General features: G+C 47.5%; 1 protein-coding gene across 1 annotated transcript in view; it reads right to left on the bottom strand.

The window, feature by feature from the left end:
* Positions 1–16095, bottom strand: part of GIT2 (GIT ArfGAP 2) — a 195537-nt gene that overhangs the window by 90781 nt on the left and 88661 nt on the right. Inside the window, exons 6-7 of the mRNA XM_063938779.1 lie at positions 2576–2662; positions 187–317 (exon numbers count right to left, since the gene is read on the bottom strand). Of these exons, the coding sequence (XP_063794849.1) occupies positions 187–317; positions 2576–2662 (218 nt within the window). The remainder of the gene's footprint in view (positions 1–186; positions 318–2575; positions 2663–16095) is intronic.

Here is a 16095-nt window from a genome sequence, read left to right as displayed (position 1 = left end):
AGTAAAGGATGAGGTCAATATTAATTTTAATATAATGAGACTTGCTCTATGTCCCTTACACATCAGCTGGTAAATGGTAAGTAGACTGTACATTAATTAATACCAACAATCTCAAAACAATCTACTTCTGCATATAGCATTGTAGTAGTAGCTAACTGAACTGTTAACAGATAAATGGCCACTCACCTAGCATAGTCAATTGGTGTTTTCCCAGCAGAATCGGGTGTACCTGGGTCAGCACCATATACAGCAAGCAGCTCTGCCTGTAGGATCTGCCCTGCTTTGGCTGCCACATGAAGAGGTGTACTTCCCTTTTCCTTAAAGGAAAAAAGGAAAAGTGAAAAAATAAAGACCCTCTTACTCCATGGGAATCCCATCCTCTATCAAATTTGCTTTTGTAGCCAAATATCTATACTCCATCTATAACACTACACGTTACTTATTACACTTTATGGGCGGTATCACATTAGCTGCGGTAATTTACAGCGGCTCATTGACTTGCTCAGGGCTATCCTATTAACCCTGAAGATAGCACTTTTTGGGGATTTTGTTTTGCCTGCCCCAAATCCAGGATATGTCATTTTACCGCGACCGCTGCTATTAAAAACACATAGAATTCACGAAAATCCACAGACCTGTGTTTTTACGTGTGAAAACGGGTAATTTTACATGCAAAAAAAAAAAAGCAGGCTATAATTGGATAGGCCAATAATGACCATTGGCCAAAATCGCAATAACCCCCTAATTCTCTTAGGGATCTGGCCAGGTGGGCATACCACACAACGATCGAATGCGTTTCTTATAAAAGTAATTAATTATCCACAACATACACACCCATGCCTTCTGTTTAATATCCTGCATCATCTTTAGATAATAAGCTCTAGTAAACAAAGCCTTCCTACCTCCAGTCTTCATATGAAACTCCATAGCCCTGATTGTACAGCGCTGGTATATGATTAACAGTCTCCTCCAAGTATACACTGGGAAAACTGACAAAAATGGTCTGACAAATTGGTTAAATCTATTTGATTTAACCAATTTGTCTGAATGACGGTTTTTGTCAGTTTTAGGGCATTTGGGAGCAAATGGTTAATTGTAATTTGCTCCCGTACATTCCCAGGTTTACATTCCAACCAGCCAGATCAGACAATGGGGGTCATTCCGAGTTGATCGCTCGTTGCCGATTTTCACAACGGAGCGATTAAGGCTAAAATGCGCATGCGCATGGTACGCAGTGCGTATGCGCTAAGTATTTTAGCACAAAACTTAGTAGATTTACTCACGTCCAAACGAAGAATTTTCATAGTTGAAGTGATCGGAGTGTGATTGACAGGAAGTGGGTGTTTCTGGGCGGAAACTGGCCGTTTTCTGGGAGTGTGCGGAAAAACACAGGCATGTCAGGGAAAAACGCGGGAGTGTCTGGAGAAATGGGGGAGTGGCTGGCCGAACGCTGGGCGTGTTTGTGACGTCAAACCAGGAACGAAACGGCCTGAGCTGATCGCAATCTGTGAGTAGGTTTGGAGCTACTCAGAAACTGCTAAGAATTTTCTATTCGCAATTCTACTAATCTTTCGTTCGCTATTCTGCTAAGCTAAGATACACTCCCAGGGGGCGGCAGCCTAGCGTGTGCAATGCTGCTAAAATCTGCTAGCGAGCGAACAACTCGGAATGACCCCCAATAAATCTTTAGGTGTATGGCCTAAAGACCATCAAAAAAGACTTCATCTAAAGACTTCAATCAAAAGTATAATTTTTGTAAGGACATTATCAAAATTATATTCTATATTCACATTATCTTTAAAACAAGACATTGTTGTACAGAAAATACCCAAACAGATCACTTTTGTTTAGGCGTGGCTATTAGTTATGGATAACCAGCCTTTAACCAGATGGTTTTCAAAGCATGACACAGGTGGGACAGCCTGTTACATAGAATGACCATTCTATTCTGTGGGGTTTTCAGCAAGTCCTATCTGGTAACTATAATGAAATACAATATGAGTTTCTGGGATTACAGAATGCTTGAGACGTAGACATGATGGTGTCAATCATTTAAACACAAAATCTACAAGAGATTGGTTTAACAGGGAGTAAATGATAGAAACTGTTCTGTATCTTAAATGCAATCTATTAAACATCAATCATGGATATTATAGTCTTCAGTTCACATCAAATACACAGTTTCAATAGCAGACAAGATAACGGTGTCATAAAACAACGGGATTCAGTATGATTTACCGGCAGATGGGATGCCGGCTGTCCATATCCACACAGCGGCATTCTGCCCGCCAGAATGTCGGTAGCAGGCGAGCACTAAGAGTCCCCTTGCGGGCTCAGTGGCTTGTTGCGCTCGCCACAGGATCTATTCCCACTCTATGGGTGTCGTGGACACCCACAGAGTGGGAATAGCCCTGCTGCACCAGGATTCCAGCTGGCGGCATTGCCGGATGTCAGGATTCTGGAGTCGGTAACCTGACCGGCGGGATCAGGTCAGCCGGCAAATTGACTGCATCCCAAACAATGATAAAAATATAGTTTATGCAGTCCACATAACATCATACAAGCAACAACTTACCGGATTAAAAAAATTAGCCTGCGCCCCTAGGGATAATAGCCGCAGACAGGTTTCCAAATTACCAGTCCTAACGCTGGAATGAAGTTGCTGGATGTAAGGCAAAAATGTCAGTCATACAATGCGCAATTTACAGTCAACAACTGTACTCTTACACAAACAAGGTTATTTATATAAATAACAAGAAACACACATTGCTATGTTCACAAAGCCACATATTTCACCCTTTAAGCCAGTGGTCCCCAAGGCACCCTAACAGTCCAGGTTTTAACGATATCCTTGCTTAAGCACAGGTGACTTAATTAGTACCTTGATTAGTTTGATTATACCATTTGTGCACAAACATGGATATCCTTAAAGCCTGAACTGTTAGGCTGCCATGAGGACAGAGTTTGGGAAACCCTGGTTTAAGCCATGAGAAGCGATATCTTGCCCTCAGGGCTGGTCATTCAATGCCTCAAAGTATGGACACCTAAAAGGTCACTAAACCTGTTATATAATCTGCTTTACCGACACAGATAATTGTATCTGCTGGGGGCATTATAGTTCATGCTGAATATCTGATTCAGAAAGCATTTTTTATACTTACAATAAAAAGGCCTATTAGTCATCCTTCCCTGATCATGACAGTTATACCTCTATCACATCGCAAATGCAGAGTCCCACCCGGGTATTGGAAAAGGGTCCCTAACAACTGGCTGCCTGACCCGTTGGGTTGCCATAGCGGCGGGGGGGGGGGGGGGGCTGGCATCATGGGCAGAGCTAATCTGTGCACCGCCTTTCTCTATGTAGTGAACAGGTCCCATCGACCCGGCAACCCATTCACATTGCCCCTGGCCCGGTATTCAATAAAGCATGGTTATTCCCGGGTTAAATTACCAGGTGACCCAGGAATGTGCGGTGTGAAAGGGATATTACTTGTTGACCACTACCAGTGAACGTATTGCCTCCTTGCTACAAAAGGTTCTTATTACAGCCTGCCATTTAGGCCTTTTGCCCCGACGTCTTTGGGGGATATTCAATTGTTTGGAAAGTCGGTTAGGTGTCTGTTTTTTCCAGACTATTAGAAAGGAAAAAAAACAGACACCCAACTGACTTTTCAAACAATTGAATATCCCCCTTTGAATCTAAAGTAACCTATAACTCATCAGAGGTGATGCAATTAGCAATGAAATTCAATTGGCACAAATCAATGATGTTTATTTCCAGGCCTGCTTTTAGTGAAAGTAAATACAAGTAGCTTTCCCTCACATAATTACCTGCAATGTGCACAGCTGCAAATGATGAATCTACCCTTAGAACTGAAATATGAGTAACAAAATAGAATATTTTAATGTGTTCTATGCAAAGATGCGCTGCTAGAGAACCCCTCTAATAGACTGTAGGTCACGCAGCTTGCAAACAATCTGAAAGCACATATACCTGAAGCAACAATTTACATATGTTGTGCCCAGAGATAAGAAATTCATACACATCACTCACGTACTTTATATCAGAGAGTATCAGTTCTGGGGCATTATTTATGAAGTGTCTATTAGTGAAGCTTATGACAAGGCTTATGGCAGATATGTAAAAGGACAATGCTTTTACTATCAAGACCAAGCTGTGTAAAAGCACTGCCCTTTTAAATATAGGGCATAAACACAATCAGAAGCGCCGGGTTTTACCATCAGACTTTTCGTAAATATACCCCCAGAAGATTCTAAGCATAATTTATCAAAAAGGTACAGAAAAAATTAGGTTGAAATCACTACATTTACTAAACTGCAGAGCAACATGTTCAATAATGGCATTTCAAGAAGTTGATTAAGAAAATGTTACATTCAGACAAACAAATGCAGAAATATTGATAACCGTTCACAAAAAATAGGATTTTAATACCTACCGGTAAATCCTTTTCTCTTAGTCCGTAGAGGATGCTGGGGATGCTTCAAGAACCATGGGGGTATAGACGGGATCCGCACTAGACATGGGCACACTATAAGACTTTGAATGGGTGTGAACTGGCTCCTCCCTCTATGCCCCTCCTCCAGACTCCAGTTGTAGGAACTGTGCCCAGGGAGACGGACATTTCGAGGAAAATGATTTATTTAATTATTTTAAACCAAGGTGAGATACATACCAGCTCACTCCTCCAACACGACATCCAACAAACAGCGCATGCAACGTCATGACCAACAACAGTCACAGATTGACTGAACTCAACGCAACATGAGCGTAACTATAACCAAACTGCAGATACAGCCTGCACTGGGACGGGCGCCCAGCATCCTCTACGGACTAAGAGAAAAGGATTTACCGGTAGGTATTAAAATCCTATTTTCTCATACGTCCTAGAGGATGCTGGGGATGCTTCAAGAACCATGAGGTTTATACCAAAGCTCTAGAACGGGCGGGAGAGTGCAGATGACTCTGCAGCACCGATTGACCAAACAAGAGGTCCTCCTCAGCCAGGGTATCAAACTTGTAAAACTTCGCAAAGGTGTTTGAACCCGACCAAGTAGCAGCTCGGCAAAGCTGTAATGCCGAAACTCCTCGGGCAGCCGCCCAGGATGAGCCCACCTTTCTGGTAGAATGGGCTTTCACCGATTTCGGTAACGGCAATCCTGCCGTTGAATGAGCCTGTTGAATCGTATTACAGATCCAGCGCGCAATAGTCTGCTTGGAAGCAGGAGCCCCCTCTGTTTTCCTAATCTGAGCCGTTCTGGCAACATAGATTTTCAAAGCTGACCACATCGAGAGACTTCGAATCCGACAAGGCATCAGTAGCCACTGGCACCACAATAGGCTGGTTCACGTGAAATGATGAAACCACTTTCGGTAGAAATTGCCGACGAGTTCTCAACTCCGCTCTATCAGCATGGAAAATTAAATAGGGGCTCTTGTGAGACAAAGCCACCAACTCAGACACTCGCCTTGCAGATGCCAAGGCCAACAACATGACTACTTTCCAAGTAAGGAATTTCAGTTCAACCTTACGTAAAGGGTCAAACTAATGAGATTGCAGGAACTGCAACACTACATTAAGATCCCATGGTGCCACAGGAGGCACAAATGGAGGTTGGATGTGCAGCACGCCTTTAATGAAGGTCTAAACTTCTGGAAGAGAAGCCAATTCCTTCTGAAAGAAGATCGACAAGGCCGAAATCTGTACTTTAATAGAGCCTAACTTTAGGCCCGCATCCACACCTGCTTGTAGGAAGTGGAGCAAACGCCCCAGGTGAAATTCTTCCATAGGAGCCTTCTTGGATTCACACCAAGACACATATTTTCTCCAAATACGGTGGTAATGCTTTGCCGTTACTTCTTTTCTAGCCTGAGGAAGTGTGGGAATGACTTCACTGGGAATACCCTTTCGGGCTAGGATTTGGTGTTCAACCGCTACACCGTCAAACGCAGCCGCGGTAAGTCCTGATACACGCACAGCCCCTGTTGTAACATTTCCTCCCGAAGAGGAAGAGGCCAGGGATCTTCTATGAGAAACTCCTGAAGATCTGGATACCAGGCCCTTTTTGGCCAATCCTGAACAATGAGGATCGCCTGAACCCTTGTTCTTCTTGTAATTTTTATCACCTTTGGAATGAGTGGAAGTGGAGGGAACACATATACCGACGGAAACACCCACGGTGTCACTAGGGCGTCCACCGCAATCGCTTGAGGGTCCCTTGACCTGGAACAATATCTCTGAAGTTTCTTGTTGGGCGGGACGCCAACATGTCTACTTGAACTCCCCAACGACTTGTCACTTCTGCAAAGACCTCTTGATGAAGACCCCACTCTCCTGGATGGAGATCGTGTCTGCTGAGGAAGTCTGCTTCCCAGTTGTCCACTCTTGGAATGAAGACTGCTGACAGAGCACTGGCATGTCTATCCGCCCAGCGAAGAACCTTCGTGGCCTCGCCCATCGCCGCTCTGCTCCTTGTTCCGCCTTGGCGGTTTATGTACGCCACCGCTGTCACGTTGTCTGACTGAATCAAGACAGGCAGACCTAGAAGCTGTTCTGCTTGCAGTATGCCGTTGTAAATGGCCCTTAATTCCAGAATGTTTATGTGTAGACAAGCTTCCTGGCTTGACCAATTTCCCTGAAAGTTTCTTCCCTGTGTGACTGCTCCCCAGCCTCGGAGGCTGTGGTCACCAGGATCCAATCCTGAATCCCGAACCTGCATCCCTCCAGAAGGTGAGAACTGTGCAGCCACCACAGAAGGGAGATTCTGGTCCTGGGAGATAGAATTATCTTCCGGTGCATGTCCAGGTGAGACCCGGACCACTGGTCCAACAGGTTCCACTGAAACACCCTGGCATGGAACCTACGGAATGGCCTTGTAGGCCGCCACCATCTTTCCCAGCAACCGAGTGCATTGAAGAACGGACACCTTTGTAGGTTTCAGAATCTGTTTTACCATGTTCTGTATTTCCAGAGCATTTTCCACTGGAAGGAAAGCTCTGCAATTCTGTATCCAGAATCATACCCAGAAAAGACAGCCGTGTCGTCGGATCCAACTGTGATTTTGGCAAATTCAGGAGCCAACCATGTTGTTGCAGAATCGTCAGAGAAAGAGCAACATTTTTCAGCAATTGCTCCTTGGACCTCGCCTTTATGAGGAGATCGTCCAAGTACGGGATAATTGAGATTCCCTGCTTGCGCAAGAGAACCATAATTTCCGCCATTACTTTGGTGAAAATCCTCGGAGCCGTGGACAGACCAAACGGCAACGTCTGAAATTGGTAATGACAATCCTGCACAGCAAATCTCAGGTAAGCCTGATGTGGAGGATATATGGGGACATGCAAGTAGGCATCTTTTATGTCGACCAACACCATAAAATCCCCCTCTTCCAGACTGGAGATCACTGCTCGGAGAGATTCCATCTTGAATTTGAATTTTTGTAGCAAGAAATTGAGGGATTTTAGGTTCAGAATCGGCCTGACTGAGCCATCCGGCTTCGGGGACCACGAACAGGCTCGAATAAAAGCCTCCCCCCTGTTGTGACGGGGGCACCGTGACAATTACTTGATTTTGACACAACTTGAGTATCGCAGCGCATACTATCTCCCTTTCTAGAAGAGAAGCTGGCAAGGCCTATTTGAAAAATCGGTGAAGGGGCCCGTCTTGAAACTCTAACCTGTATCCTTGGGTTACTATTTCTACTATCCAAGGATCCAGGTCCGAGTGCACCCAGACCTGACTGAAGAGTTGGAGACGTGCCCCCACCGGTGCGGACTCCCGCAGAGGAGCCCCAGTGTCATGCGGTGGATTTGGTAGAAGCCGGAGAGGACTTCTGCTCTTGGGAACTTGCCACAGCCTGTGACCTTTTTCCCCTTCCTCTCCCCTCGCATCAAGGAAGGAGGACCCACGTCCTTTTTTGAATTTATTGGGCCGAAAGGACTGCATCTGATAGTGAGGCGATTTCTTCTGCTGTGCAGGAACATAAGGTAAAAATGAAGACTTACCCGCGGTAGCCGTAGACACCAGGTCAGTGAGGCCGTCACCAAACAAGACCCTACCGTTAAACGGTAGAGACTCCATCGTCTTCTTAGAGTCAGCGTCAGCATTCCATTGATGAATCCACAATGCTCTCCTTGCTGAGACTGCCATGGCATTGGCCCTTGATCCCAAAAGGCCAATATCCCTTACAGCTTCTTTTAAATATGCTGCAGCGTCACTGATGTGACCCAGAGTCAAAAGCACACTATCCCTGTCTAGGGTATCTACCTCAGACGACAAGTTATCTGCCCACTTTTCAATAGCGCTACTCACCCATGCCGAAGCAACGGCAGGCCTGAGTAGCGACCCTGTGGTGACATAAATGGATTTTAGTGTATTTTCCTGCTTTCCTGCAGGATCCTTTAGGGCTGCCGTGTCAGGGGACGGAAGCACCACCTTTTTGGACAGACGCGATAAAGCTTTGTCTACCGTGGGGATTGACTCCCACCTTTCCCTGTCCCCAGAGGGGAACGGATATGCCACTGGAATTCTTTTGGGAACCTGTATCTTCTTGTCAGGATTTTCCCAAGCCTTTTCAAAAAGTGCGTTCAGTTCATGAGAGGGAGGAAACGTTACCTCAGTTTCTTTCCTTTAAACATACAGACCATCGTATCAGGAACAACAGGGTCCTCCGTGATATGTAATACGTCTTTTATCGCCACAATCATGTACTGAATACTCTTAGCCAGATTTGCATTTAATCTGGCATCACTATAGTCGACACTGGAATCAGAGTCCGTGTCGGTATCTGTATCATCTATCTGGGTAAAGGCACGTTTCTGTGACCCCGAAGGGGTCTGGGCTTGTGACAAAGCTACCTCCATGGATTTTCTCCATGTCTGGTTCTTAGACTCAGATTTATCAAATCTTTTAATCAACCTAGTCACATTTGCGTTTAAAACACTCAACATATTCACCCAATCATCCGTCGGCGGTGCCGACACGGCCACTCTCACCTATCTGTCCTTACTCCAGCCTCCTCCTGGGAAGAGCACTCAGCCTCAGACATGTTGACACACATGTACCGACACCCACAACCACACTGGGGCTATAGGAGACAGACCCACAACAAAGCCTGTAAGAGAGACACAGAGGGAGTTCTGCCAGCTCACACCCAGCGCCTATCCCGGTACTGAAGCAAGTAAAAAGACTGCCCAGACCTGTTAGCGCTATATATATATATATATATATATATATATATATATATATATATATATATATATATATATATATATATATATATATATAAGCACCAAATCCCTTGTGCCCCCTCCCCCCCCGTTTTGCACCCTGTTACTTGTACAGCAGTGTGGAGGTCGGGGCCAGCGTCTCTGCAGCTTCTGTGAAGAGAATAATGGCGCTGGTCAGAGCTGTGTGGGCTAAGCCCCGCCCACTACATGGCACGCTTCAGTCCCGCTTAAATTTATCTTTATACTGGCGGGGGTCCCTTAACTAGTGCCTAGGCACCGTTATCACTTGGCGTTTGTGGTGTTCATGCTGCCCAGGGCGCCCCCCCTGCGCCCTGCACCCTGCAGTGCCGAGTTATGTGTGGGAGCATGGCGCGCAGCGCGGCCGCTGCGCGGTACCTCAAACGCCGTCTTCTGCCGTCACTGAAGTCTTCTGATCTTCTTATACTCACCCAGCTCCTGTCTTCTGGCTCTGTGAGGGGGGTGACGGCGCGGCTCCGGGAACAAGCAGCTAGGCGCACCAAGTGATCGAAGCCTCTGGAGCTAATGGTGTCCAGTAGCCTAAGAAGCAGAGCCCTTGAACTCAGAGAAGTAGGTCTGCTTTTCTCCCCTCAGTCCCACGATGCAGGGAGCCTGTTGCCAGCAGGTCTCCCTGAAAATAATAAACCTAATAATAGTATTTTTCTGAGAAACTCTGGAGAGCTCCTCAGTGTGCATCCAGTCTCACTGGGCACAGAATCTAACTGTAGTCTGGAGGAGGGGCATAGAGGGAGGAGCCAGGTCACACCCATTCAAAGTCTTATAGTGTGCCCATGTCTCCTATGGATCCCGTCTATACCCCCATGGTTCTTGAAGCATCCCCAGCATCCTCTAGGACGTATGAGAAATCAAACTGTATCTCTTGCATTTTGGAAGGGTTAACGTTACAGAAAGGTTTATCTCTGTTACTGCAATTCCAAAGTAACAACAGTATAGTGACTGGTTTACCAAACAGTAGAACGAACGAACGAACACACACACACACACACACACACACACACACACACACACACACACAGAGGGTGCTGTATATACAAGTGGACATAATCAGACAATCTCTCAGAAGCAGATAATAAATAAGATTTTACTCACCGGTAAATCTATTTCTCGTAGTCCGTAGTGGATGCTGGGTACTCCGTAAGGACCATGGGGAATAGACGGGCTCCGCAGGAGACTGGGCACTCTAATGAAAAGATTAGGTACTACATCTGGTGTGCACTGGCTCCTCCCTCTATGCCCCTCCTCCAGACCTCAGTTAGGGAAACTGTGCCCGGAAGAGCTGACATTACTAGGAAAGGATTTGGAATCCAGGGTAAGACTCATACCAGCCACACCAATCACACCGTACAACTTGTGATAATTATACCCAGTTAACAGTATGAACAACAACTGAGCCTCATTAAACTGATGGCCCAGAACAAAAAACCCTATAGTTAAGCAATAACTATATACAAGTATTGCAGAATTCCGCACTTGGGACGGGCTCCCAGCATCCACTACGGACTACGAGAAATAGATTTACCGGTGAGTAAAATCTTATTTTCTCTGACGTCCTAGTGGATGCTGGGTACTCCGTAAGGACCATGGGGATTATACCAAAGCTCCCAAACGGGCGGGAGAGTGCGGATGACTCTGCAGCACCGAATGAGCAAACTCAAGGTCCTCCTCAGCCAGGGTATCAAACTTGTAGAATTTTGCTAACGTGTTTGATCCTGACCAGGTAGCAGCTCGGCAAAGTTGTAAAGCCGAGACCCCTCGGGCAGCCGCCCAAGAAGAGCCCACCTTCCTCGTGGAATGGGCTTTTACTGATTTAGGATGCGGCAGTCCAGCCGCAGAATGTGCAAGTTGAATCGTGCAACAGATCCAGCGAGCAATAGTCTGCTTAGAAGCAGGAGCACCCAGCTTGTTGGGTGCATGCAGGATAAACAGCGAGTCAGTCTTTCTGACTCTAGCCGTCCTGGAAACATAGATTTTCAGGGCCCGGACTACGTCCAGCAACTTGGAAGCCTCCAAGTCCCGAGTAGCCGCAAGCACCACAATAGGTTGGTTCAAATGAAACGCTGATACCACCTTAGGGAGAAATTGAGGACGAGTCCTCAATTCTGCCCTGTCCATATGGAAGATCAGATAGGGTCTTTTACATGACCACGCCGCCAATTCTGACACACGCCTAGCCGAAGCCAAGGCCAAAAGCATGACCACTTTCCACGTGAGATATTTCAACTCCACGGTCTGAAGTGGCTCAAACCAATGTGATTTTAGGAAATCCAACACAACGTTGAGATCCCAAGGTGCCACTGGGGGCACAAAAGGGGGCTGAATATGCAGCACTCCCTTAACAAACGTCTGAACTTCAGGCAGTGAAGCCAGTTCTTTTTGAAAGAAAATAGACAGGGCCGAAATCTGGACTTTAATGGATCCCAATTTTAGGCCCATAGTCACTCCTGACTGTAGGAAGTGCAGAAATCGACCCAGCTGAAATTCTTCTGTTGGGGCCTTCATAGCCTCACACCAAGCAACATATTTTCGCCATATGCGGTGATAATGTTTTGCTGTCACATCCTTCCTTGCTTTTATCAGCGTAGGAATGACTTCAACCGGAATGCCCTTTTCCATCAGGATGCGGCGTTCAACCGCCATGCCGTCAAACGCAGCCGCGGTAAGTCTTGGAACAGACAGGGCCCCTGCTGTAGCAGGTCCTGTCTGAGAGGCAGAGGCCAAGGGTCCTCTGAGATCATTTCTTGTAGTTCCGGGTACCAAGTCCTTCTTGGCCAGTCCGGAACGATGAGTATAGTTCTTACTCCTCTCTTTCTTATTATCCTCAGTACCTTTGGTATGAGAGGAAGAGGAGGGAACACATAAACCGACTGGTACACCCACGGTGTCACTAGAGCGTCCACAGCTATCGCCTGAGGGTCCCTTGACCTGGCGCAATATCTTTTTAGCTTTTTGTTGAGGCGGGACGCCATCATGTCCACCTGTGGCCTTTCCCAACGATTTACAATCAGCTGGAAGACTTCTGGATGAAGTCCCCACTCTCCCGGGTAGAGGTCGTGCCTGCTGAGGAAGTCTGCTTCCCAGTTGTCCACTCCCGGAATGAACACCGCTGACAGTGCTATCACGTGATTTTCCGCCCATCGGAGAATCCTTGTGGCTTCTGCCATCGCCATCCTGCTTCTTGTGCCGCCCTGTCGGTTTACATGGGCGACCGCCGTGATGTTGTCTGACTGAATCAGCACCGGCTGGTTTTGAAGCAGGGGTCTTGCCTGACTTAGGGCATTGTAAATGGCCCTTAGTTCCAGAATATTTATGTGTAGGGAAGCTTCCTGACTCGACCATTGTCCTTGGAAGTTTCTTCCCTGAGTGACTGCCCCCCAACCTCGGAGGCTTGCATCCGTGGTCACCAGGATCCAGTCCTGTATGCCGAACCTGTGGCCCTCGAGAAGATGAGCACTCTGCAGCCACCACAGCAGACACCCTGGCCCTCGGGGACAGGGTGATCAGCCGATGCATCTGAAGATGCGATCCGGACCACTTGTCTAACAGATCCCACTGAAAGATCCGTGCATGGAACCTGCCGAATGGAATTGCCTCGTAAGAAGCTACCATCTTTCCCAGGACTCGCGTGCAGTGATGCACCGACACCTGTTTTGGTTTTAGGAGGTCTCTGACCAGAGATGACAACTCCTTGGCCTTCTCCTCCGGGAGAAACACCTTCTTCTGTTCTGTGTCCAGAATCATACCCAGGAACAGCAGACGCGTCGTAGGAACCAGCTGCGACTTCGGGATATTCAGAATCCAGCCGTGCTGTTGTACCACTTCCTGAGATAGTGCTACTCCGACCAACAACTGCTCCCTGGACCTCGCCTTTATAAGGAGATCGTCCAAGTACGGGATAATTATAACTCCCTTCTTTCGAAGGAGTATCATCATTTCGGCCATTACTTTGGTAAATACCCTCGGTGCCGTGGACAGACCAAACGGCAACGTCTGGAATTGGTAATGGCAGTCCTGTACCACAAACCGGAGGTACACCTGGTGAGGTGGGTAAATGGGGACATGTAGGTAAGCATCCTTGATGTCCAGTGATACCATGTAATCCCCCTCTTCCAGGCTTGCAATAACCGCCCTGAGCGATTCCATTTTGAACTTGAACTTCCTTATATAAGTGTCCAAGGATTTCAAATTTAGAATGGGTCTCACCGAACCGTCTGGTTTCGGTACCACAAACATTGTGGAATAGTAACCCCGTCCCTGTTGAAGGAGGGGAACTTTTATTATCACCTGCTGGAGGTACAGCTTGTGAATTGCCGCCAGTACTACCTCCCTGTCCTGGGGAGTAGCTGGCAAGGCTGATTTGAGGTAACGGCGAGGGGGAGACGTCTCGAATTCCAGCTTGTATCCCTGAGATACCACTTGTAGAACCCAGAGATCCACCTGTGAGCGAACCCACTGGTCGCTGACGTTCCGGAGACGGGCCCCCACCGCACCTGGCTCCACATGTGGAGCCCCAGCGTCATGCGGTGGACTTAGTGGAAGCAGGGGAGGATTTTTGTTCTTGGGAACTGGCTGTATGGTGCAGCTTTTTCCCTCTACCCCTGCCTCTGGGCAGAAAGGACGCGCCTCTAACCCGCTTGCCTCCCCTGAGGCTGAAAGGACTGTACTTGATAATACAGTGCTTTCTTAGGCTGTGAGGGAACCTGAGGTTAAAAAAGTCGACTTCCCAGCTGTTGCTGTGGATACGAGGTCCGAAAGACCGTCCCCAAACAATTCCTCACCCTTATAAGGCAAAATTTCCATGTGCCTTTTAGAATCAGCATCACCCGTCCACTGCCGAGTCCATAATACTCTCCTGGCAGAAATGGACATTGCATTAATTCTAGATGCCAGCCGGCAAATGTCCCTCTGTGCATCTCTCATATATAAGACTACGTCTTTAATATGCTCTATGGTTAGCAATATAGTGTCCCTGTCAAGGGAATCAATGTTATCAGACAGGGAATCAGACCACGCTGCTGCAGCACTGCACATCCATGCTGAAGCAATAGCAGGTCTCAGTATAGTACCTGAGTGTGTATACACAGACTTCAGGATAGCCTCCTGCTTTCTATCTGCAGGCTCCTTTAAGGCGGCCGTATCCTGAGACGGCAGTGCCACCTTTTTTGATAAGCGTGTGAGCGCTTTGTCCACCCTAGGGGATGTCTCCCAGCGTAACCTATCCGTTGGCGGGAAAGGGTACGCCATTAGTAACCGCTTAGAAATTACTAGTTTCTTATCTGGGGAACCCCACGCTTCTTCACACAATTCGTTTAACTCATCAGATGGGGGAAAAGTCACTGGCTGCTTTTTCTCCCAAAACATAATACCCTTTTTTGTGGTAACCGGGTTAATGTCAGAAATGTGCAACACATTTTTCATTGCCGTAATCATACATCGGATGGCCCTAGTGGATTGTATATTTGTCTCATCCTCGTCGACACTGGAGTCAGACTCCGTGTCGACATCTGTGTCAGCCATCTGAGGTAGCGGGCGGTTTTGAGCCCCTGACGGCCTCTGAGATGCCTGGGCAGGCGCGGGCTGAGATGCCGGCTGTCCCAAAGCTGCGTCATCGAACCTTTTATGTAAGGAGTTGACACTGTCGGTTAACACCTTCCACATATCCATCCACTCAGGTGTCGGCCCCGCAGGGGGCGACATCACACTTATCGGCACCTGCTCCGCCTCCACGTAAGCGTCCTCATCAAACATGTCGACACAGCCGTACCGACACACCGCACACACACACAGGGAATGCTCTGACTGAGGACAGGACCCCACAAAGTCCTTTGGGGAGACAGAGAGAGAGTATGCCAGCACACACCACAGCGCTATATAATCAGGGATGTACACTAACACAAAGTGATTTTTCCCTATAGCTGCTTTACATATACAATTTGCGCCTAAATTTAGTGCCCCCCCTCTCTTTTTTACCCTTTGAGCCTGGAAACTGCAGGGGAGAGCCTGGGGAGCTGTCTTCCAGCGGAGCTGTGAAGAGGAAATGGCGCCAGTGTGCTGAGGGAGATAGCCCCGCCCCCTTCTCGGCGGACTTCTCCCGCTCTTATATTTATATTATGGCGGGGGATTTTGCACATATATAGTTTATTGGACTATATTATGTGCTTTTTGCCATAGAAGGTACTCTAATTGCAGCCCAGGGCTCCCCCCCAGCACCCATCAGTGACCGGAGTGTGTGGTGTGCATAGGGAGCAATGGCGCACAGCTGCAGTGCTGTGCGCTACCTTAATGAAGACCGAAGTCTTCAGCCGCTGATTTTCAGGATGTTCTTCTTGCTTCTGGCTCTGCAAGGGGGACGGCGGTGCGGCTCCGGGACCGGACGATCGTCGACGGGCCCAGTGTTCGATCCCTCTGGAGCTAATGGTGTCCAGTAACCTTAGAAGCCCAAGCTAGCTGCAAGCAGGTAGGTTCGCTTCTCTCCCCTCAGTCCCTCGTAGCAGTGAGTCTGTTGCCAGCAGATCTCACTGAAAATAAAAAACCTAACAAATACTTTCTTTACTAGAAGCTCAGGAGAGCCCACTAGGAGCACCCAGCTCTGGCCGGGCACAGATTCTAACTGAGGTCTGGAGGAGGGGCATAGAGGGAGGAGCCAGTGCACACCAGATGTAGTACCTAATCTTTTCTTTAGAGTGCCCAGTCTCCTGCAGAGCCCGTCTATTCCCCATGTTCCTTACGGAGTACCCAGCATCCACTAGGACGTCAGAGAAAAACAGAATGGTATTTATTTATTAGCAGTTCTTTATGTAGCGCACAGGAAA

Source organism: Pseudophryne corroboree, chromosome 1 (genome assembly GCF_028390025.1).
Source record: "Pseudophryne corroboree isolate aPseCor3 chromosome 1, aPseCor3.hap2, whole genome shotgun sequence".
NCBI classification, from domain to species: Eukaryota; Metazoa; Chordata; class Amphibia; order Anura; family Myobatrachidae; genus Pseudophryne; species Pseudophryne corroboree.
The sequence above is the reverse complement of the archived record's forward strand: the minus strand, read 5'-3'. Positions and strand labels throughout refer to the sequence as shown.